The sequence below is a fragment of the Diospyros lotus genome, chromosome 6 (assembly GCF_014633365.1).
Source record: "Diospyros lotus cultivar Yz01 chromosome 6, ASM1463336v1, whole genome shotgun sequence".
Lineage (NCBI taxonomy): Eukaryota > Viridiplantae > Streptophyta > Magnoliopsida > Ericales > Ebenaceae > Diospyros > Diospyros lotus.
This window is the reverse complement of record NC_068343.1, coordinates 43,300,486-43,324,411: the sequence shown is the minus strand read 5'-3', so window position 1 is coordinate 43,324,411 and position 23,926 is coordinate 43,300,486. Positions and strand designations below refer to the sequence as shown.

Genomic DNA, 23,926 nt, shown 5'->3' with positions numbered 1-23,926 from the left:
CTCCAAAGTGTTTGACGTCAAATCCGCAGCCCCCTCCATGTTCGCTGGAGTCGGCAAGCCCTGGATAAGCTGAGTCGCCACCCAAGGCTCACTGTTATAGTCTAACTCATGGACAGTCCAACTCAGCCAATGAAGAGCCTAGGCAGGGATGGTGGCCTCATCCGTCTAAATCATATCAGAAAGGTGCTCAGTGCCTTGAGAGCCCCCTGCCTCGGATCGGAGCAAAGGCACAATGGAGCGAGACCCATGAGCCTTTGATTTTTTATGCCGAGGTGGGAGACGAGAGTCCTTGCTATGCCTCTTCGTATTCTTCCTGGCCCATTTTTCCTCTTTAGTTGTTTGCTTATCAGTCCCCCATAGCTCAACATCATCAATCATTTTAGCTAGAAAGCATGAAAAACAAAATGGGTGTTAGGATGAGGAAGCATGCCTAAATTAGAGACATGAAGCAAAACAAAAGCATTGAAATAATCAACCTAAAGGGGTGTTAGCTATTGAGCATGGGTACCTGCACACGCCCCCAAGAAAGAGAGTTTGCTCATTAATTAACCTTGCGGTGTTGACGTGCTTCAGACCCATCAAAAGCTCAGTATCCCTCCTTTCTAATGGGGATATTTCGCATAGAAAACTCGTAAAGGGAGATCGACACTAAGAGGAGGGCACACCCCATAGAAATAAAGGAAGAACCCAAAAAGAAAAACCGATTTTTCCAACCCTTCAAGGAAGAAGGGTTATCTACAAGGAACTTACAATCAGGAATGTAACACCCCCTTCTCCTAGAACTGCTTTAGAAGAGGTGCTACAGAAACAAAAATAAAAGTAACTAATAAACTGAAAACTTATATCGTAAATGAACATCTCAATCGAATGAAATAGCAACTCTGAGTTAACTAAAAAAAAAACCATAAACTCTGTCTAAGAGGAAAATCCCTCAACTACAATATAAACTAATACTAAACTAACAAACACTATAAACTAACAAACACCCAGACATCTTTTGTCTTAAGCGGATCCATGTGCACACACTACTGACCACTGTTGCTAGGCCCCACATCTAGTACTGTCCCGCTAGGACCTAGAATGGTGAAGAGTACAAGGTGAACTACAAAGCTCAGCAAGTAATAAGCTGGAAAGAATAATTGAAGCTAAATCGAGAAATATCGATACTCATAAAGATAATAACTACCCTTGTACTGAGAGATATAAGAATCACTATAAGGTTGCATTTACAAGATGTAATGCACATAAACTATAAAGTAAATGCAGGTATGCAACTTTGGCTCATAAGCCCACATAGCTATAATGCATACCTGACTGGTCTAAATCCTGCAAACATAAAAGTTGTAAGCACATATTGTGGGCATTTTGCCCCTAGCCCCTTGGTCGACATCAAGCGAGCAACTCATAACTAAGATATACTAAATCTGATACTAGTGGGATCCCCGCGATCAAGCTACCTGGCGTGCATAATGCAATGCTCATATAAATGTTGGCACACGATATGTAGTGCTCCATATAAAGTCATGCTCAATGCCCATACAAGTATGTATGCACATAATCTCACAAAATTATGCTAAACATGTCATAATAATTGCTAAACTTGGTATATGATTTTTATTAGCTATATTGTGATACAAAGATTCTGCAATTTCTGAGTATGAGTATGGCATATTGGATTTTATCATATCTTGGCATAAAAATTCAACATTTAAAGAATTGAATGTTTATATTAAATTTAAGACTTGCATTAAGAATTTACTAGAAGTCATTCGGATACCATATGATACTATTTGGATGACTGTAGAAGCATAAGAAAGCAATTCGGATGAAGCAGCAGCCCATTCAAATGAAAAAAATGGACTACACCAAGGTCATTCGAATGACAGAAACTCATTCTAATGACAGAGACTCATTCGAATGATAGATGATATATAACAAAGGTTATTCGGATCCTTCACGGACTCATTCGAATGACTCACAAATTCATTTGAATGAATTTGGAAAATTTTTAGCAATTGAACGGGCAAAATGCAACCCATTCGAATGCAACAGTACCCCATTCGAATGAATGAATGGAATACACACGGGTCATTCGAATGCTAAACTATACAAAGCAACAACTTACTCAGATCTTCAAAGACTCATTCGAATGACAAGAAAACTCATTTGAATGTTACACTCAAAACTTCAAAAACATATACGAATGATACGATAACACTAAGAACTCATTCAGATGACATAGAACTCATTCTAATGTCTGATACATTATAAGGGAAAAACTTACGATAACATTGAGAATTCATTTGAATACCTCAAAACTCATTCAAATGCCTGAAATCACATACTAAATAATGCTTACGATAACAGAGACAACATCTTGAATCAAAACCTAACATTACTACACCATTCTGAAAGAAATTTTGGGAGAACAATCCCAGTTGATATAAAATAATATCAAGATGGATTAATCAATCGTTTATGAAAAGAAATGCTGTAAAAATTATGCATAACTTATCATAACTCACTGGATAATGATATAACTACTAGTATACATATGCATGTAAACTGATAAAGATCTACGAACAAGAACGAAGAGTGTTGTTTAATCTGAAAACGTATGCTATCATGATTCAAAGATCATATTTAAAAGAATCGCTATAAAGACTCATGCATATCTTCTTCATGCACTCACTGTTCTACGCATATATATATATATATACTGGAACTGATATAAAACTAAGAATTCAATGAAGAACTCGAATAATCTGAATTCAAAACTGATATGAACCCGTAATGGAAGGCATTACAGGAGGAATACTTGCCTTATAAAACTCTGATCGAATCGCACGATTGCAACTAACTTCTCCTATGTAAGACTTACTATCAAACTTCTTTAATCCTCTACTACAGCCTCTCAAGCTCTTTGTTCTTCCCGTCGTAAATAAACCCAAGCAATATGAATATATATATATGTAATGGAGAGGCAGCCCTAAAGCCCACATCTCCTTCTCCTTATACAACTAGGAGATTCTTTCTAGCCAAACTCTGGCACGAAAACATTTGTCTCCTAATATCAGATGATATTCCTAATTATTAATTCTAATTAAATAATTCCTACTGTAACGACCCATTAGAGAGTCCTGGATTTATTTAGAGTTATTTTGGTATTTAGTTATTTCTTGAGTTAAAGGAATTTACCAATTTAATTTTAATGTGGCAATTTAGAATAATTTTAATCGAGAAAATAGTTTTAAATAGCATTTAATTCTTTATTTATTGTGAAAAATAAATGCTAGGACATGATGGTCATTTAAGGATTTGTTATTAGGATTTAATTAATTAATAAGAGTTATTATGAGAATAGAAATCCTTCCATGAGAGGATTGGGATTTAAGTCTCCTAGATATAGTGGGAGAGGGAGATGGGCATTAGGGTTTCTTTTAAGCATATGTATATATATAATAGTCATTAGCCATATTGTCTTCGCCGTGTGAAGAACAACAGAAAGAAGAAGAAGCTTCAACAATAGGTTCAAGGCTTTGCATAAGAGGCTTCCGTGAGATCATTGAATCGATCCGAGAGATCATAAGGCAAGTATCTTTTTCTATAATTCCTTTCATTACGGATCCACGTTAGTTTTGTTGACTTTCAGATTATACAATGCATGTATTTATATATATATGCAGTGAGTTTATACCAGTTGATGCATTTTTATTTGCAACGATTCCATTCAATATGATCGCTAAATCATTCCTAAAGTTGTTTCAAATCAATTGGGACTTTTTTTCCCAAGTTTTATTCAGAATGGTGTAGTTTTGATTAAGTTTGAATCAAGAACGAAGTCTCTACGTCGTCGTTTCTGGGTTTAAAAGTTGTAGACATCCGGATAGGATCCTTCATATTCGGATAGATTTTTCAGAGCATGTGAGTAGCATCCAAATAGGTTAGAGGCTATCCAGATGGGTCAAAAAGTTTTATGTGAGTGACATCCGAATAGCTCTTGTTCATATCTGGATGTGTCCAAGAGAGATTGTGAGTAGTATCTGGATGCCTTGAGTCGTATCCAGATGTGTTTAATTGTCTGTGCGTGATATTCGGATGATTTGTGTCATATCCGGATGAATCTAAGGCTTTTTGAGAGTGATATCCGGATACCTTGTGTTGTATCCGAATGTGTCCAAAAATGTTTGTCTTGTATCCGGATGGGTCTTTTCTCATCCAGATGTCTCTCACAACCCACCCAAAGTTTCATATGTCTTGTATCCGAATGGGTTCTTACTCATCCAGATGTCTCTCACAATCCCATTCAATTCATGTGTCTCATATCTGGATGGGTGATTTTCATATCCCAATGGGCCTAAGGTGTATAACACTCACATCGAAATTTCATCTTTTCTCCTATATGATTCCATTATCTTCAAAATCCCAAAGTTAAGCGTGGTCGAGTTAGGGTAATTTTATGATGGGTGACCCCCTTGGGAAGCCTCCATGTTGCAATAAATAAATTATTAAATAATTAAAAAAATATCAAAAAAATATTGCAATTCAAGGGAAAATACGAGTAAATCTTTGTATTCCAATATATTAGATTAGATTACATGTTTAGCATTTAAATTTGACATGATCAGCATTATTTTGTGAGTTTATGTGCATACATCTTGGTATGAGCATTGAGCATGATTTTCTATGGAGCACTACATATTGTGTGCTAGCATGTATGTGAGCATTACATTATGCTCGCCGGCGGCTAGTCCACGGGGATCCCACCAGTTTCAGTTTCAGTTTGTGTGTCGCTCGCCTGATGTCGACTAGGGAGCTAGGTGCATATTGCCCACAGTATGTCCTTACAATTTTTATATTTGCAAGTTTCAGATAAACCAGGTATGTATTACAGTTATGTGAGCCTATGTGTCAAAGTTGCATACCTGCATTTATCTTACAGTTTATGTGCATTACATTTATGATTGCAAACAGATAGTGTTATACTCAGTACAAGTTCAGTAAGTTTTTCTTCGGTATCGATATTCTTCGATTCAGTTTCAGTTATTTCTTTCCAACTTTTTACTTGCTAAGTTTTGTAGCTCACCTTGTACTCTTCACCATTCCAGGTCCTAACGGGGGAGTACTAGATGTGGGGCCTAGCAGTAGTGTCCAGTAGTATGTGTATATGGAGCCGCTCAAGACCAAAGATGTTTGGGAGTTTATTAGCTGGTGTTTTATCAGTTTAGGTTTATTTTATATTTTAGTTTAGAGATTTTTCCTTAGACGTAGTTTATGGTTTTTAGTCTGTGTTGACACGGAGTTTTATTTCAGTTGATTGAGATATTCATATTGGTTTCAGATTTCAATTATCAATTAGTTTTGTTTTATTTTCTCGTAGCACCTCTTCTCGGGCAATTCTAGGAGAGAGGGTGTTACACCTACTAATAGGAATTTATTATTTTAGAACATCTAAAATTACCTTCAAGCCCTTGCAGTTATTTCTACATAATTAAATGCCTTTAAATGTTATTTCTCCATTTAAAATCTTTAAATTACCACCTTGGCAATTCTCAAAAATTACATAAATACTTAATTAATTCTAAATAAATTATGAGCCCTCTAACGGGTCATTACAATTTCTCCCCTCCTTAAAAGAATTTGGTCCTCCAAATTCGTACCTGATTACTCAAACAATAAGGGGTAAAGACGCATCATTTCTTCTTCTAATTCCCACGTCACCTCTTTTGACGAGTGTCGCTACCATTGCACTTTCACAAGAGGAATTGATCGGCTCCTTAAAGTCTTTTCCTTCCACTCTAAAATACTGATAGGTACCTCTTCATAAGACACTTCTTCTCCAACTGTAAGATTCTTAAAATCAATCACATGCTGAGGATCTAGCACATACTTCCTCAACATTGAAACGTGAAACACATTATGAACATGGGATAACTGAGGTGGAAAAGCTAACGCATATGCCAAAGTCCCTATCTGTCTCAAAATCTCAAATGAACCAATGTAATGGGGACTAAGCTTCCCTGCTACACCAAATCTTTGCACCCCTTTAATAGGCATGACTCTTAACCAAACATGGTCACCTACCCCAAACTCGAAGTCTCATCGTCGTTTGTCTGCATAACTTTTCTGTCTGTCTTGGGCTGTCTTCATTCTTGTTTTGATAACTCGAATCTTTTCTGTCATATGTTTAACAATTTTAGGACCTAATAAAGCCCTATCACCAATCTCTTTCCAACATATCGGCGATCGACACAGTCACCCATATAAAGCCTCGTACGGTGACATTCCAATACTTGAATGGAAACTATTGTTGTAGGCAAATTCCACCAAAGGTAGATGCTCATCCCAACTATCTTGGATATCTAAAACACAAGCTCTTAACATGTCCTCGAGAGTCTTGATGGTCCTCTCTGACTGACCATCTATTTGTGGATGAAATATCGTGCTAAACTTCAACTGAGATCCTAATGCATCATGCAAAGCTCCCCAAAAGTGAGAAGTAAAACGAGAATCTAGATCTAATACAATGCCAAATGGAACACCGTGTAACTTCACGATCTCCTCAATATAAATTCTAGCAAATCTATTCAATGGATAAGTTACAATATAAATTTTGGACTTACCTCGCTTTTTTGTTGACTGATTTTGGCGAACTCCGGCGAAGACTCATAACTCCGACGAGTCTCGTTCTCCCCGGCTTCTCCTTTGATTCCTTCCCGCCTTCTTGCCGAACTTCCTAATCTCTCTCTAGAGCAAGCTCCTCCTCTTAGAGTGCCACAACTCTCAAAGTTATTTGGAATGATTTGAGAACAACCCATGGTGCCTTTTTATAGATTTCTCCAACCAATCACATTATGCTACTTGCACAATCTAAGCCATGGACTCTAAAAACTCAAAGATATATTTGAATGGCTTTTGAAATCCAAAACTAGAATGAATTAAAATTTTGAAATCTAAGCTAATTCCCTAAAGTTCTTCCAAATGACATTTTGGCCCTTATTTCAAGTCCTCAACTTTAATATTTTATCACATAAGCTCTTAATTTTTATTCTTATTTTGTTTGGATAATTTTCTAATTACAATTACACCCTCAAATATCAAATTTATTGAGATACTCAAAATCTCAAAATTAATAACTCAAAATTACTCGATATGTATGATTTTCGGAAGCCCCTTACCATCATTCGGTTATTTTAGGCTATAACTTAGCTTAACCGAAAAACCGTCTCTAATTTAATTTCTTTCAACGTCATAAATCTCGCCTCGAGACGCTCGTCAAAAATATACCTTTGTCCTTAGGTATCTAAGCTTTAGGGCACTCCCTGCAGCTAATTCAGGCACTTGTTGCCATTTCAAGCATATTTTTTGGTATTTTAAACTCACTTAAAATACATGACAATTTCACGAACATATGGGGTGTTATACCTTAGCCCTTGCATGGCTAAGACCAGTGGTCTCGGCCTAAAAAAAAAATATGAAAGAAGAAGGAGTCTCTATTGCCTCTTACTTTACTCTAAAAATAACACTTAAAATGAGGGGACCATATCCATCCCCTTTTTATAGAGGTTTGTGGGAGGTATAAGAATAGTGAGAGGACTTTGGGTAGCTTGGGAAACGAACCCAATATCTGAGATAGCTAACCTTATTTTTGCAAAACCTTTTTTGCTGGAGAATAGAAAATCAAGGACGACTACTCCTTCAACTACCCGAGCTCCTCACTCGATCAGCTCAAGAAGTTGGGGGGCAAGTGATGAGGGATTATTTTACATAAGGGAGAATTTACTCCGCTACCCCTAGAGGTTACCATCAACCTAGGGACACGTGTGCTAAGAGAAACTAGTACGCAATTGCCACGTGTATATCCCAGGGAGCGCCACGTGTCCTTGCATCTCCATCCCAGATTTGAATTGGATGAAAAAGACCCGGTCAACTAAGAATCTCTCCAACATCCCATTTTGAAGGTTATCTTATCTTTTTGGATTAAACTTCACATCATCTATAAATAAAGGTTAACTTCTATAGGTATGGGGAATCTTATAATACTCGGGAAAATTCTTAAGGTTATAAATGGCATTTTATGAAGGGTATAAGTGAAATTTTTGAAAGAATGGGGCTATAAGGTACACTGTCACAGTTTTAAGTGATCGAATCGACTAAAGAGAGTACCCGGACCCTATATATTTAAGGAAAATTGTAATTACCCGTTAAAGGGCCTAATATTTATTCAAGAATTATTTAATTAATTATTAAAGTATTTTATTAAGAGATTTTGTCAATTAATTATTTAATATGGGAATTCACTACAAAAAATCCATTATTTACTAACGGATTTAGTGACAAAATTTTTCCATCACTAATTATAGATGGTTCGAAAACGACAATTTTGTTGCTAATTTTTTTATTTTTTTAAAAAATTTAGCGACGGAATATTTAGCAACGAACAATTTCGTCGCTAAATAATTAAAAAAATAAAAATAAAATAAAATTTATTCAGCGATGGGATAACTCGTCGCTAAATAATTATAAAAAATAAAATAAAATTTATTTAGTGATGGGGAACCCCGTCGCTAAATAACTAAAAAAATAAAAGTAAAATGAAATTTATTTAGCGATGGGACACCACATCGTTAAATAATTGAAAAAAAAATAAAAGTAAAATGAAATTTATTTAGAGACGGGAAAACTCGTCACTAAGTAACTAAAAAAAATAAAATTAAAATAAAAGTTATTTAGTGACGGGGTGCCCAATAACTAAATAACTAAAACAAATAAAAGTATAAAATGAAATTTATTTAGCGAAGGGGTACCACATTGCTAAATAACTAAAAAAATAAATTAAAATAAAAGTTAATTAGCAACAGGGTACCTCGTCACTAAAGAAAAAAAAATAAAAGTAAAATAAAATTTATTTAGCGATGGGGTATGTAATCACCCCCGTCCGGATATCCCAACCACCCGGACTACCCGAACGAGAACGCCTATGGAAGGAGAAAGAATGAAACACAAGACAGAAACTATCCTGGCATGCATACACAAGAATGAAAACAGCGAAAACTAAGCTATACACATGCATGCACTACAGGTACTCCGCTAGCACAGCGATCACATGATAAATAGATGAATACAGACTCTTGTGCCAACATACATGAGACATGAGGAACGACCTGGCACATTCAAAAATAAGAGAATCAATCCCTCTCAAACATCAGAGTTAACTAGGGCTGACGGGGGAAAAACGGGGACTGACGGGACTGCTTGTACACTATACCGACTTTGCTGCTAAATGTTGTCTCTCTTGCCCTTGACCCACGCTACCACTACCTAGAGTGATGGAAAGCAAAGTGAGTTGAGAGACTTAGCAAGCCTAAAGAAAGGAAGGTTGAAGGATGAACATATCCAGAAAACTCTCCCCAGAACACCAACCCCCAAGCACACACAAGTCATGAGGCACCCAACACAATATAAAAGAGTAAATAAAAGCATGTATCGGTCATTGGGGCCCACACAAGGCACACTTCACCCAAGTCTCATTCCAACCTGCCGCTGCCCTAAAAGGCAACATAAATCTCCAAAAAACCTCAGCGCGTCTTCCCAAGTCGGTGCTCTCGTCACCCATGTGCTCGCGTCGGTCCTCCCGACACCCGAGTTGTAGAATAATCGAGCTGTAGGCTCCCTCGAAACGGTCCTCCTGTCCGAGACCTGTGAACTGTTGGTAACCATGCAATGCACGTAAAAATGCAATGACGTAGTGAGTATCAACTAGATACACCAATGCCCATATATCCAGGCATTAGGCCATGCTCCGTCCACATAGTAAACCACACGCGATGTATATACCCGTGCCAGATACAATCTAACCATGCTAGAATGTCTGTGTCCAAGCATACTCAATAAATGAATACCCCAAGATGCATCCCATACCCATGTGAATATCAAACCATGAACGGCAATACAACATATCGAATCATGCAATAAATCACATAATGGCAGAGTTAGTCAGCAGTGTCCGGCACCAGTCAACAGTCAGTGACTAGAAGTGTCTGGCCGACGGTCCACTTCAGGGCCATACAATAGTCTACTCCAACGTCACCAAACAGCCGACCCCTGCCCCACTGGTCGATAGCCCTAGCCGACCTACACCCGAGAAATTCATAAATAAACCCGTACCTCTAAGAACCTAGTCCCCAAGTTGGGTTCAGCATCATTCTGAAAGGAATGGAGGCAGTACAAACCCCTATAGGCTTTCAACAACTAAAATTCTAAAAGTCCCGGATTTAATTTAAATTAAACCCAATGAATAGCAACTCAATAAGTAATACTAGGAGTCGAATTAGAGTAAGGGAGGGCATAAAATACAAGAAATGGCGGGGTCTTACATGAAAGTTGTAGGGTTTACAAAGGGGGTTTAGAGCTTGCCTTTACACAGTCGTTTCTTGTCTTTCTTGCACTCCCGCTGCGAAGTAAAATGTTTCATAGCAATTAATAAAATCATAACTTACATTAAGTAAATCTAACCGTGCACAGCCAGCCTGCGTGTAGAGTGCTGCCGCCACTACTTGGCCTCCGGCCACCGTTGCAACTAGGCCAGTCACCAGCCTCCACTCGCTATGACCACGCCGCTGCTGCTGCTCTACCCTACTTCAGCGTTGACCATGGTCACCTCCAACCTCACCAGCACGCTACCACCATCACCTCGCGCTGCATCTGGTTGCCTCCAGCTAGCCCTCGACCACCAGCTCTCTCCCGATCTCCTTCTCTCCCTCCCTCCATCACTTAGCCTAGCTTTCTCCCTCGCCTAATCTCTCAGCTCCCTGTTCTCTCATGAGCTCTCCCTCTCCCTATCTTCTATTCTAACTTCAGAGAAAAAGCTATTGTGCAAAACTTAGCCTCCAAGCATACTCGCACAGCCACATATATATAAACATATTAATTAATTTAATTTAACTTAAGTTAATTTGATTTACTTTTTTATTATTATTATGATTATTGTTATTATCTCTATTATTATTATTTTTACCATCATTATGATTTCTATTATTATTTTGTTACCTTAAATCCTCAAATACTCAATACGGACCTCAAATACCAAAATTTGATAATTATTAACTGTTCCTGATCAAATTAATAATTGTTAATTATTCCCGAATTACTGTGATATTATAGTTCCCCCCCTAATGAAATTTTGTTCTCGAAATTCTCATTGGTTAGCTCAAGCCAATCAGGGAGACACACCTATTCCAAAAAAATTAGATTTATTAAACTCGCATTTAGTTGTATTTCAACAAAATTAATTTGCAATTCCCATGACCACATCCAACATTTTCTCCAAAACATTCCATATCATCATTTTCTAGTATTCCCACAAATCCGAGTCTACTATGTATCGTTCTTGACCTAATACACTAGCACATCTCCCCAATCCATCAATTCAATTGGACCACGTTATGACCACTAATACCTTAACTAGCTTAAGGAATATCATCAATCATATTACATGAAACAACAAGGTTCTCCTATTACAATCTCATAATCCCATTGTTCCCCAAAGCTATCTCGCGTTCTCATTGCACTTTCATTTGGTACTATCTCGACTATGTATCAACCAAAAGGCAAACTCAAATTCAAAGGTATTTTAATCCCAATGATAAATTGATTCACAGCATAAAGCTTAATGCCAATGCAGCTAACTTCAAATACAACCGGTAATGACAGAAGTGGAGCCATCTTCTTGCATAACGAGGGGCTAACACTCAGTAACGTGACCGGGACCTGCCACGTACTTACGAAGCATAGAAACACGAAAGCGATACTACATACTCAATCAATAATTCAACAGCAATATCCTTTAATCTGACTTTTTCCAACTAATTCTTAACTAGGTACACAACATTTTCTCGGTAATACTTTCTCCTACAATTTGCCACATACATTCGAGCTCCCGTCAATAAATATGGGTCGTCATTTACTCAATACTATCGAGGAATAAACATCCTCCACTCAATACATCTCAACATCTAAATTATCACCAGATCTCCCCTCTAAAGGAATCGACATACCCAATTGCTGGTTCCTACTAACTTATTCGGTGACCACCAACCCTTAGTTTTGTCCTGCTGCTGATCTTAACTCCAAATAGCTAATTAGCCATACCTCCTCTTGATCGCTAAATACTAACCCTGACCTTCTCAAGGACTCTATAAGTTAGCTAGAACATGATCTTTAGAACCGGTGTTAACTACTCCGTAGCCTGCTCAACTAAAAGCACCTCACCATGCCAAGAACTGTTCTAATCCCCAAGGCATAGGTCTCCTGAAAAGCGAAAAGTACCTTAAAGATGTGGGTCAAGCATTCTTTTGGCTGCCATCTTATGTTTTCGTCGATATATCACTTAACCAGCACCAAAGGAGTCTCATCCCCTCAATCGGTCAACAACCGACTCTAAGGTGAGTGGTCCGCAATTAGTATTGAGCGTACTCATAGCAACCACTATCCTTACAGCAGAGCCCAACGATTTCTTAGGCATTCAACTAACTTCGGTCCTGGCCATACACCCAGGTATCTCCTGCAACAATAATCTTAGATGGGTTTTCCTATTGCTAATTCACTTTATCACAGGAGCTCCACGGTAACCCAAAACGTTTGCTACCATCTTTACTTTACTCTATTTATTACAAAATCTCATAGCCTTAGTCCTTCGTTACACCAACAGCGACGTCATCTGTACTCCGCTCCACCTGTGAGAACTAAACACCTATACCCTATCTGGGTAGTGATGCCAAATCTCCAAGCAGCATAACCGCTGTAAGCTCTAAGTCCACAATTCTGTAATAGTCCTTTAGTGAATTCTCATCACAGATCTCTCTTGGGATAAGCTTGACCCCAGGCTTATCATAAATACATTCGATTCAGTTCTTTATCTATTAAGCTCCATATAGAACTTGAGACTTTGTATTGGTGTTCCAATTTATCCATCCAGATTCGATTAAACTTAGGGTGGATGCCCTAAACCTCCAAGGAATACAAATCCCTTAGAACCTCAATTTGTCGTCACACCCCATCACATTACGTATCTCTCATCCGAATATGTATAGACAATTTAACTATCAACTACACACAAGCTACCGCATTACCCAACCTTCAATTTTCCGTCTCAGTACACCATGTACACATCTCGGTACCTACATATCTGCCATTTACCATCAGACTCATATAGCACATTCCCACTATGTGGGACCTTTCCGTACCACTCCTGGAAAAATCCAATCATGGACCTCCAGCTCACATTCTACCACGACCTCATCTCTCATGAAATTGACGCAAGCCTTTGGTAGGGCATCGACAACGCCTAGCGAGACCAAAGGAGCTCCAGACCTCTATCTCTGTCGTTGATCCCAACCAATTCATAAATACTGCGAAGGCGTCAGTCAACCTAAATGGCATGGCCACGAACTTATAGCAGTCACACGAGTACAACAAGCAATCATTAGAAAACATCTCGGAGTTAGCCCCACTAATCATCTGCTTAGGAGGAAGAACATTTACGCCTCAAGGCTATCCGGTTCAATTGCAGGGTCAATCCCTTACTAAGGTAATATCCCTAGTAAATCTTCAAGAAAGTCAAGAGTATCCCTCGCTCATTCATAACCGGGGAAGGAAATTTCCCTTAATCACTTCCCTTAGACGAGGTACGTGTTATCCCTAATCCGCATCACTAATAGACAATGGTTAGAGACCCAACAAGTCCACTACAAGTCAAGTGTCCGGTCCACTCGGTCTTAGTGAAAATGATATGTAACCAAATGTCCATTGCAGGCCAAACCCGTGACTTCCCAGGCTTACACTATTCATCACATCAAGTCACTAGGATGCTCTTTGCTAATAGCAATAACTACTTAATTCCTAAGGATCCCAAGGCTCATAAGTTTACTAAATACATCTCATTACATAATACCTTCAAACATTATACATGATGTTTCTCACACAATTCTTATCCTTACAAAACTCGTAATTTACAACCATACATTTACATTACAGCCCCTTAATAATCACACTAACTGGAACTCCCCTCATCACCCTTGGCAACCGAAGTAGCTTCATCTATCAGGTAAGCTAAGTCCTTATTGCTAACTACACTGGAGTTGGGTTCAACAGGTCTCTCTGGTGGCTATGACGGTTCCCTAACGGTTGCTTGGATTGATTGGGTATCAGGTAGTGCTCCAATCCTGGGCACGTCCTATATTGGCCCCTAGTAGGGCTCCCAAATGGCAGCTTATTGCCTCACAGCCCTGGCAAAAGTATCATAATGGGAACGAAGGCTCGCACCATTCATCATTACTTCAGTCAACCGCCTCCACACGTCATTCATGTGCTCACAGACCAACAGGACTTGTCTCTCTGACAATCCTCAAAAGGTCTCATGGATCGTCTTTTGAAACAACTTGACAAGCCAATATGTAACACCCTGCCCTATATAGGCGTGTCACTATAAGGAAATTCCCGGGGTTTCTCTTCTTTTTTTTTCCTCTAAGACCGTTACTCGCGGTGCCATGAGCACAATCTTCACATACAAATGATATACTCGTCACAAAACTACAGCCGGCACTCGCAGTGATTCAAGAACAATCTTCATAGGTAGATATAAACCCCGAGAGTTCCAGTCTTGCTCGTTTAATTAACAATAACATAATCATAACTGAACGAGACGATATAAACACAGCGGAATACTTAAGCATCAGAATCACGTGGCCTACCACGTGTTACACACAAGATGTTCCCACACCGATATATATATCTATACAACACTGATACTAATGATTACAACGTTGTCGAGCGACTGCTCATACATATAACATAGTGAATATTAGTGCTTCCAAAATAATACAACAACCATCAAATAAACACCACTGGCTCACCGGCCGTGTCCTCGACCTCGCAGCTGTCCCTGACTAGAACGTTCAATGCTCCAGGGGCATAACCCATGTTACATGATAAACCATCTAAGTGAAGGCATGAAGCAGATATACAATGCATGAAAGACACACGAGCATGGCATACTAAACGACAACATGCAAGACACGTCTAACTTGAGAGATGTCCCTGACATACTTAATCCCTCGAATACCCCACTGTGACACCCATTCACCTGATTTAACGTTAATCCCTCGGGTGCACAGTCGTGACACCCGTTCACCTGGTTTAACATTATTCCCTCGAGTGCCCCAGTGTGACACCCGTTCACCTAGATTAACATTGTCCCAATCTCAGGTAGACCCCATCTCGCCCCATACGGACCCAACGATGTCATGAAACTCGACCCCAAATGATATGAAAAATTCACACGCCATGCACCAACATTTTAAAGTAAATCAGTTAATGCAATGTAACAAATGTTGACACGAGGACCATAATTCAAGCCTTGTAAACAATCTAAGTCCAGGAGGGTATAACCGCTCACTAGAACCCACCACAAACATTTAAAAATACTTCCAAGACAAGGTAAAGCTAGAATCAAACCACTCACCTCGAATTGGAAAAGTCCGGATTTTGCCTCGAAAAACATACCACACCTCGAAAATCGTGTAATCCTTCTTCCAACGACCCAATTGACTCCTATTTCACCATTTAAGACCTTTGGAATCAACATTTCTATTTTTCCACAATTTTCTCTATTTTTACTTATTTTTCAAACATTTCTACTTTCAGAAATTCATTAAAAATACCTAACATCAACTTTTACAAAATATTTTTCCATGATAATTCTTAAAATAATTTTACCTAAATTCTGAAATTAAAAACACATAAAAACCCTACTTCACGCGCCCTCACGCGCCACCCCAAAGCCTTACGAGTGGGAGCCACGCGCCACCGCATAGTCGTCTTCTCCGACCTTCTTCTCCGGCTCCGGCGACTTCTTTGGCCAAAAACAACTATGGGGCGTTGAAGATCTCGATGAGGCGACCTCAATGGTACCCTCAAATGCCCGAAACGATCACCCAAAAACGCCTTAAATGGCGGTTGCAAGTCGCGGTCCGGCGGCCCTCGCTTTTCCGGCCAAGCCACTGAAACTCCACCAAACGTACAAGAAACTCCTCGAAAATTTCCAAAAATTATCCTTGCAACTTGTAGAACAAAAGCCCTCTAATCTCCTTGCTCGATTCTTGCCAAAACGGACGGAATTTAATCAATTTGTGCGTTAACCCTCTCGGCCGAGAACTCCTTTTATACTTGACCTCGACCCAAATTTCCACCACCAATCGATTGCTCTTATCCCCTTAACCCTAGATCTAGCCTCCAAACCAATTAAACGAGCTCAAATCGTGAGCCTAAGCCCTCAAAAGATTCGGCCAAAATGGAAAAATCTTTCGCCATTAAAACCGGTCACGTCGCCGCCGTGCCCGGCCAATGGCCACCCCCTGAAGCTTCATCATCACCTGAAGAACGTCCTAGCACCCTTAGGCGAGCTTCCCGACATCCAGAGGCGGCTGGCCGGCGACCCATGTGCGACGGACGCGTTCACACCATGGCATTTTTGAGAATTTGCAGTTTAGCCCCTAGTTAATTTTTAATTGCATTTTCTCCTAACCCTGAACACCCTTGAACTATCCAACGCTTCCACAACGGCCCTCAAGTTCTATATTTTCCATTTCCCTTTGGAATTTCTGAAAAATTAGTTGATTCGACCTCCCTCTGATACTTTGCAAAATCTGCACTTTTGCCCGTACGCCCTTATTTGTGTACTTTTGACTTCAAACCTTTGAAAATCCCTTGATTGTGTCGAGTATTGCTTATTTGAACCATTTTGTCCTTTGTTAACCTACTTGACACAGTCCCTCGCCTTCTGTTTATGTTTTGCATATTACACTTAAGCCCGAAACATTGCTACATATCATTTTGACCCATATCTTCCAAAAATTCTCTTAATATTTAATACCGGGTATTACATCCTCCCCCTCTAAAAAGAAATTTCGTCCTCGAAATTACTAACTTACAATATTAAATAAATGCGGATAAGAAATCTTCATCTCTTCTTCGCATTCCCAAGTTGCCTCTTCTTCATCATGGTTGCCCCATAGTACCTTTACTAAGGGAATAACTTTGTTTCTTAAGACTTGATCCCTTTGATCTAGGATTCGAACTGGTTCCTCAGGGTATGTTAGATCATTTTGTATCTCAATGGTCTCATTCCGAAGTACCTGCGTAGGGTATGGCTCATGTTTCCGTAGTTGAGACACATGAAACACGTTGTGGATGTTTGATAATGCCACAGGTAAAGCTAGTCTGTAAGCCACTAATCCAATTTTCTCCAAAATTTCATAGGGTCCTATGTATCTTGGGCTTAATTTCCCTTTCCTTTTTCCTCGAATCACTGATTTGAATGGAGAAACTTTCAAGTATACCTTGTCTCCGACCAAAAATTCCAAATTTTGCCTTCGTTGATCAGCGTATGATTTTTGGCGTCTTTGACTTGTCCTCATTTTCTCTTGTACTTGCTTGATCTTTTCCGTAGTAGTTTGAACAATCTCGGGTCCAATTAATCCTACCTCTCCAGTTTCTACCCAGCAGAGTGGTGTCCTGCATTTTCGCCCATATAATGCCTCATAAGGGGCCATTCCAATGCTACTGTGGTGCCCGTTTTTGTAGGCGAATTCTACCAGCAGTAGATGTTTCTCCCAACTTCCTGAGAATTCCAAAATGCATGCCCTCAACATGTCCTCGAGTGTCTGAATTGTTCGCTCGGATTATCCGTCAGTCTGAGGGTGATAAGCTGTGTTGAGCTTCAACTATGTTCCCATACACTTGTGGAAACTTTCCCAAAATCTTGACGTAAATCGCGGGTCTCGATCTGAGACTATACTTGCAAGGATTCCATGTAATCGTACTATTTCCTCAATGTACAACTGAGCCAAAGCATGAGTTGGTTGCCCTATCTTAATAGGCAAGAAATGTGCCGATTTGGTCAATCGATCCACTATTACCCAAATAGCATCGTTTCCTTTGGGACTTCGAGGTAGATTGGTCACAAAATCCATAGTGACATGGTCCCATTTCCACTCGGGAATGTCCAATGGTTGTAATTTTCCACCTGGACGCTGATGCTCAATTTTGATACGTTGACAGGTATCGCATTGTGCCACGTACCATGCCACGTCCTTTTTCATTCCTGGATGTACTGTGTACCTTGCTCGATGAGCCTCTCCTAAGATAGCTTGTCTTAGACCTTGATCCCTTGGCACGTATGTCCTTCCTAGAAATCGAAGTATACCGTCATGGTAACTGAATTCAGGTGCCTTAACTTTATCGTTCTCGTCTATCCACTGACTTCTTCTCGTGTCTGTCTGAAGGGTTGACCTGATTTGATTCACCACATCAGGTTGAATTGTAGATTTGCTAAATATCCCTTGATTGGTTTAGGCTTAACACCTACTGTTAGGTGGCTAAATTCCTCGATCATCATATTAGCCACAATCTCGAAGCTTCTTCGGCTAAGAGCGTCTACAACTACGTTTTCCTTCCCTGGATGGTAGGAAATGGTACAATCATAATCTTTCAAGTATTCCATCCATCTTCTTTGTCTCATGTTCAACTCCTTCTGAGAGAATATGTACTTCAAACTCTTATGGTCCGTAAAAATCTCAAACTGAACTCCATAGAGATAATGTCTCCACAACTTCGAAGCATAAATTATAGCTGTTAATTCCAAGTCGTGGGTTGGGTAGTTCTACGCATGCCTCTTCAGTTGCCGAGATCCGTAAGCGATTACTTTCTCATCTTGCATTAAAACACATCCCAATCCTATCCCAAAAGCATCACTATACACCACAAACTTTCCCGACTCTGTTGGCATTGCTAGAATCGGTGTCGTAGTTAACCGCGCCTTAAGCTCTTGAAAACTTTGCTTACATTTATCATCCCATTCAAATTTAACTTCCTTTTGCGTCAATCGAGTAAGTGGAGCAGATATCTTTGAAAATCCTTCTACAAATCTTCTGTAGTATCCAGCTAGTCCAAGAAAACTTCGGATTTCCCCAATGGTGTTAGGTGCTTGCCACTTTTGAACCGCTTCTATCTTTGCCGGATCGACAGCTATACCCTCAGCAGAAATTATATGTCCAAGAAATGCTACTTGAGTAAGCCAAAATTCACACTTCGAGAACTTGGCGTACAACTTATGGTCCTTTAAAGTCTGCAAGACTACCCTTAAATGTTCTTCATGGTCACTCTCACTTGTAGAGTATATCAAAATATCATCTATGAACACTATTACGAATTTATCCAGGAAAGGTCTAAAAGTTTGATTCATCAAATCCATAAATGCAGCAGGTGCATTGGTCAATCCAAACGGCATCACTAGATATTCGTAGTAACCATACCGTGATAAAAATGCAGTCTTGGGTACATCTTCCGGTTTGATCTTCATCTGATAATACCCTGACCGAAGGTCTATCTTAGAAAATACCCTAGCTCCTTGAAGTTGGTCAAACAATTCTTCAATCCTAGGCAACGGATACTTATTCTTTATGGTTACCTTATTTAACTGTCGGTAGTCAGTGTACATCCGCAAAGTACCATCTTTCTTCTTTACGAACAATATCGGTGCTCCCCAAGGCGACACACTTGGTCTAATGAATCGTTTGTCGGTCAAGTCTTGCAACTGCTCCTTCAACTCTCTCATCTCAGCTGGGGCCATCTTGTACGGAGGTATGGATATTGGCTGTGTACCTGGTACAAGGTCTATCAAGAATTCAATTTCTCTTTGGGGAGGTAATCCTGGTAATTCCTCGGGAAAAACCTCAGGATACTCTTTCACGACCCTCACTGATTCCAACTCAAGACTTTTCTTTCCTGATTCAGGTTTGGCTATTTGCAATGCTTGCAAAGTCACGCCACGTTCCCTCTTAATCTTCCTATCCTGGCCTTGAAACATGATCCACTCTCCGTTTGACTTAGGTAAGCTCACGATCTTACTCTTATAATCTATCTTAGCCTCATGTAGCGATAGCAAATCCATTCCTATAATTATGTCAAAATCTTGTATGTCTAACACCACTAAATCGATCTTGAAATTTTCCCCTCCCATATTGAAAATACACCCATGACACCCCACCGTAGTTCTTAGGGTCGAACCCATCGGTGTAGCTATTACCATTTGGTAGCCCAATTCCCTAGGTTCTAACTTTAAACCTTCTACTGACGCATGCGAAACGAATGAATGCGTAGCACCTGGATCTATTAAAGCATGAACTAGAGTATTTGAGAAGAACAGTGTACCTTCAATAATTGCAGGATCGGCCTCAGCGTCCTCACAAGTTAGATTGTACACCCGACCCGGACGAACATTTTGCGCACTTCCACTTGGTGGTTCCATCTTTTGTCTTTTCGAGCAATCTCGCGAGATATGCCCTAGTTGACCGCAGTTGTAGCACACCATTTTTCCCTGATACCCAGCTTGAGGCGTTCCTTTAATCTTCGGGCAGTTTCTCCCGATGTGGCCTTCTTCGCCGCATCCATAGCACCTCAAGACACACCTCTTCCCAGGGTGTTTCCTCTTACATCGAGGGCACTTCCCGTCGTCCCTTGGTTGAGTTATCGAACTTCCTGGTTTACCGCCCTTACTTTCTTCCTCTGACTTGATTATCTTAGCTCGCGTCAGATTCCTCTCAATGGTTAAAGCTCGGTACAATGCTTCTTTGTAGGTTTCAATGTCCCATCCACTTAAAACTTGCTAGAGATGTCCTTGTAATCCTGAAACAAACTTTTGTGCCTTCTGACTCTCATCAGTCTCGTACATGGGCACGTACTTAATCAATTGAATGAACCGATTATCCTATTAGCTCACAGACATCTCATCCGTTTGCCTGAGCCTCATAAACTCCCAGATTCTTTCTTCCTTCCAGCTCTTGGGAAAATACTTGGCGTTAAACTCTTCCTTGAATCCAGCCCAAGTATACATTGGCACATCTTCATCTTCAGCCTCACGTTCCTGTTGAGACCTCATTATAGAACGCTCGGTAGATTGCCACCACCGACCTGCTTCTTCCGACGTGTAGGTTGCACACCTCACTTTCTCCTCTTCGCTGCATTGGAGATGTTGCAGTAGTTTCTCAGTCTGCTCAAGCCAATACTCAGCTGAGCTAGGATCATCACCAATCCTTCCTTTGAACACAGGGGGTCTCAAGTGTCGGTATCGCTCCAATGCCGTGGTCGTGTGCCGAGTGGGCTCCTCTCAACTCACGTATGTCAGCATGTTTTCTAAAAATCGCTCCATTCGCTCGAATCGGTCTTCATTGGAGCTCAATTCCCCGACGTATCTTCCATTCCCTCCTGAGTGATTTCTGCGATCACCCTGATCTTCGGGATTATCTTCTTCTCTTCTCCCATGAGCTGCGTCCCGTAGTCTTCGTGTATTCACCATCTGAAGTGAATCACGGAAATAAATTATGCTCAAGACAAGATTGTTTCTATACAAAGGGGACAGTTTTATTTCTTTATAATATCCCACAAAACAGAACAGCTTAGCACAATCGAAAAGGAAATAGACATAACATCTTGTTATATTTTATATCTACATATCTCTTCATCCATAAGTTCCTTCTTCGGCCTTGCTCAGAATTCTTTGGCCTCCAAATCCATGACTCCTTGTGGTCCCCATCACTGTCGGACGCCACCGGGGGTCCTTCGTCATCATCTTGGGCCTCCAGAGATTCCTCATCAGAACTAATATCGATGACCTCATTCACGAGATTTGCAACAATCTCTGCCTGTTCTTCCTCATCCATAGCCTCCCCAAGTAGATCCTGATGTTCGTTCCGCATTCTTGCACAGAATTAGCGTAGAGAGTCATCTTCCCAGTCCTGCCATAACCATTGTGCGAAAGTCTTCCATTCTCCTTCCAACTGATCAATAAGAAAACCGATCTGAAATTCTGCTAGATCTTCCAACTGTCGGTAACTAGGGGGCACATCATCAATAATTTCCTCCATTGCAAGCAGAAACACATTCATATCCTCATTTTGCGGGTTTCCTTGAGCTTCAATCCTGTTTGCCCAATGCGACAGCAGTACTTGGTCCACCATTGCTTACTAACAACACATATAGATTTTCTCAAAAACCTCGAACAAGTACTTCCTAAAGTTCTCTTATGACACCTAGAATCCATAACCTTATTCTAAGTTAACAAGCCTAACCGTGTGCTAAGTTCAATAACCTAGCCTAACCATCCTAGGGTTTTAACCTAGGGCTCTGATACCAATTGTAACACCTCGTCCTATACAGGCGTGTCACTAAAAGGAAATTCCCGAGGTTTCTTTTTTTTTTTTTTTTCCTCTAAGATCGTTACTCGCGGCGCCATGAGCACAATCTTCACATGCAGATGATATACTCATCGCAAAACTACAACCGACACTCGCAGTGATTCAAGAACAATCTTCACAGGTAGATATAAACCCCGAGAGTTCCAGTCTTGCTCGTTTAATTAACAATAACATAATCATAACTGAACGAGACGATATAAACACAACGGAATACTTAAGCATCAGAATCACGTGGCCTACCACGTGTTACACACAAGATGTTCCCACACCGATATATATATATACAACACCGATACTAATGATTACAACGTTGTCGAGCGACCGCTCATACATATAACATAGTGAATATTAGTGCTTCCAAAATAATACAAAAACCATCAAATAAACACCACTGGCTCACCGGCCTTGTCCTCGACCTCGCAGCTGTCCCTGACTGGAACGTTCAATGCTCCAGGGGCATAACCCATGTTAGATGATAAACCATCTAAGTGAAGGCATGAAGCAGATATACAATGCATGAAAGACACACGAGCATGGCATACTAAACGACAACATGCAAGACACGTCTAACTTGAGAGATGTCCTTGACATACTTAATCCCTCGAATACCCCACTGTGACACCCGTTCACCTGGTTTAATGTTAATCCCTCAGGTGCACCGTCGTGACACCCGTTCACCTGGTTTAACATTATTCCCTCGAGTGCCCCAATGTGACACCCGTTCACCTGGATTAACATTGTCCCAATCTCAGGTAGACCCCATCCCGCCCCATACGGACCCAACGATGTCATGAAACTCGACCCTAAATGATATGAAAAATTCACACGCCATGCACCAACATTTTAAAGTAAATCAGTTAATGCAATGTAACAAATGTTGACACGAGGACCATAATTCAAGCCTTGTAAACAATCTAAGTCCAGAAGGGTATAACCGCTCACTAGAACCCACCACAAACATTTAAAAATACTTCCAAGACAAGATAAAGCTAAAATCAAACCACTCACCTCGAATCGGAAAAGTCCAGATTTTGCCTCGAAAATCGTGCCACACCTCGAAAATCGTGTAATCCTTCTTCCAACGACCCAATTGACTCCTATTTCACCATTTAAGACCTTTGGAATCAACATTTCTATTTTTCCACAATTTTCTCTATTTTTATTTATTTTTCAAACATTTCTACTTTCAGAAATTCATTAAAAATACCTAACATCAACTTTTACAAAAATATTTTTCCATGATAATTCTTAAAATAATTTTACCTAAATTCTGAAATTAAAAACACATAAAAACCCTACCTCACGTGCCCCGACGCGCCACCCCAAAGCCCTGCGAGTGGGAGCCACGCGCCACCGCACAGTCGTCTTCTCCGGCCTTTTTCTCTGGCTCCGGCGACTTCTTTGGCCAAAAACAACTATGGGGCCTTGAAGATCTCGATGAGGCGACCTCAATGGTACCCTCAAATGCCTGAAACGATCACCGAAAAATGCCTTAAATGGCGGTTGTAGGTCGCGGTCCGGCGGCCCTCGCTTTTCCGGCCAAGCCACTAAAACTCCACCAAACGTACACGAAACTCCTCGAAAATTTCCAGAAATGATCCTTGCAACTTGTAGAA

General features: G+C 40.2%; 1 protein-coding gene across 1 annotated transcript; it reads right to left on the bottom strand.

Annotated features, from left to right (window-relative positions):
* Nucleotides 1-18,718: 18,718 nt before the first annotated feature.
* Nucleotides 18,719-21,812, bottom strand: LOC127804547 (uncharacterized). The gene is made up of 4 exons (XM_052341422.1): nt 21,567-21,812; nt 21,233-21,412; nt 20,837-21,106; nt 18,719-20,722 (listed from the first exon to the last, which is right to left on the bottom strand). The coding sequence occupies exons 1-4, from the start codon at nt 21,810-21,812 to the stop codon at nt 18,719-18,721; spliced, it is 2,700 nt and encodes an 899-aa protein (XP_052197382.1).
* Between the last annotated feature and the right edge of the window lie 2,114 nt (nt 21,813-23,926).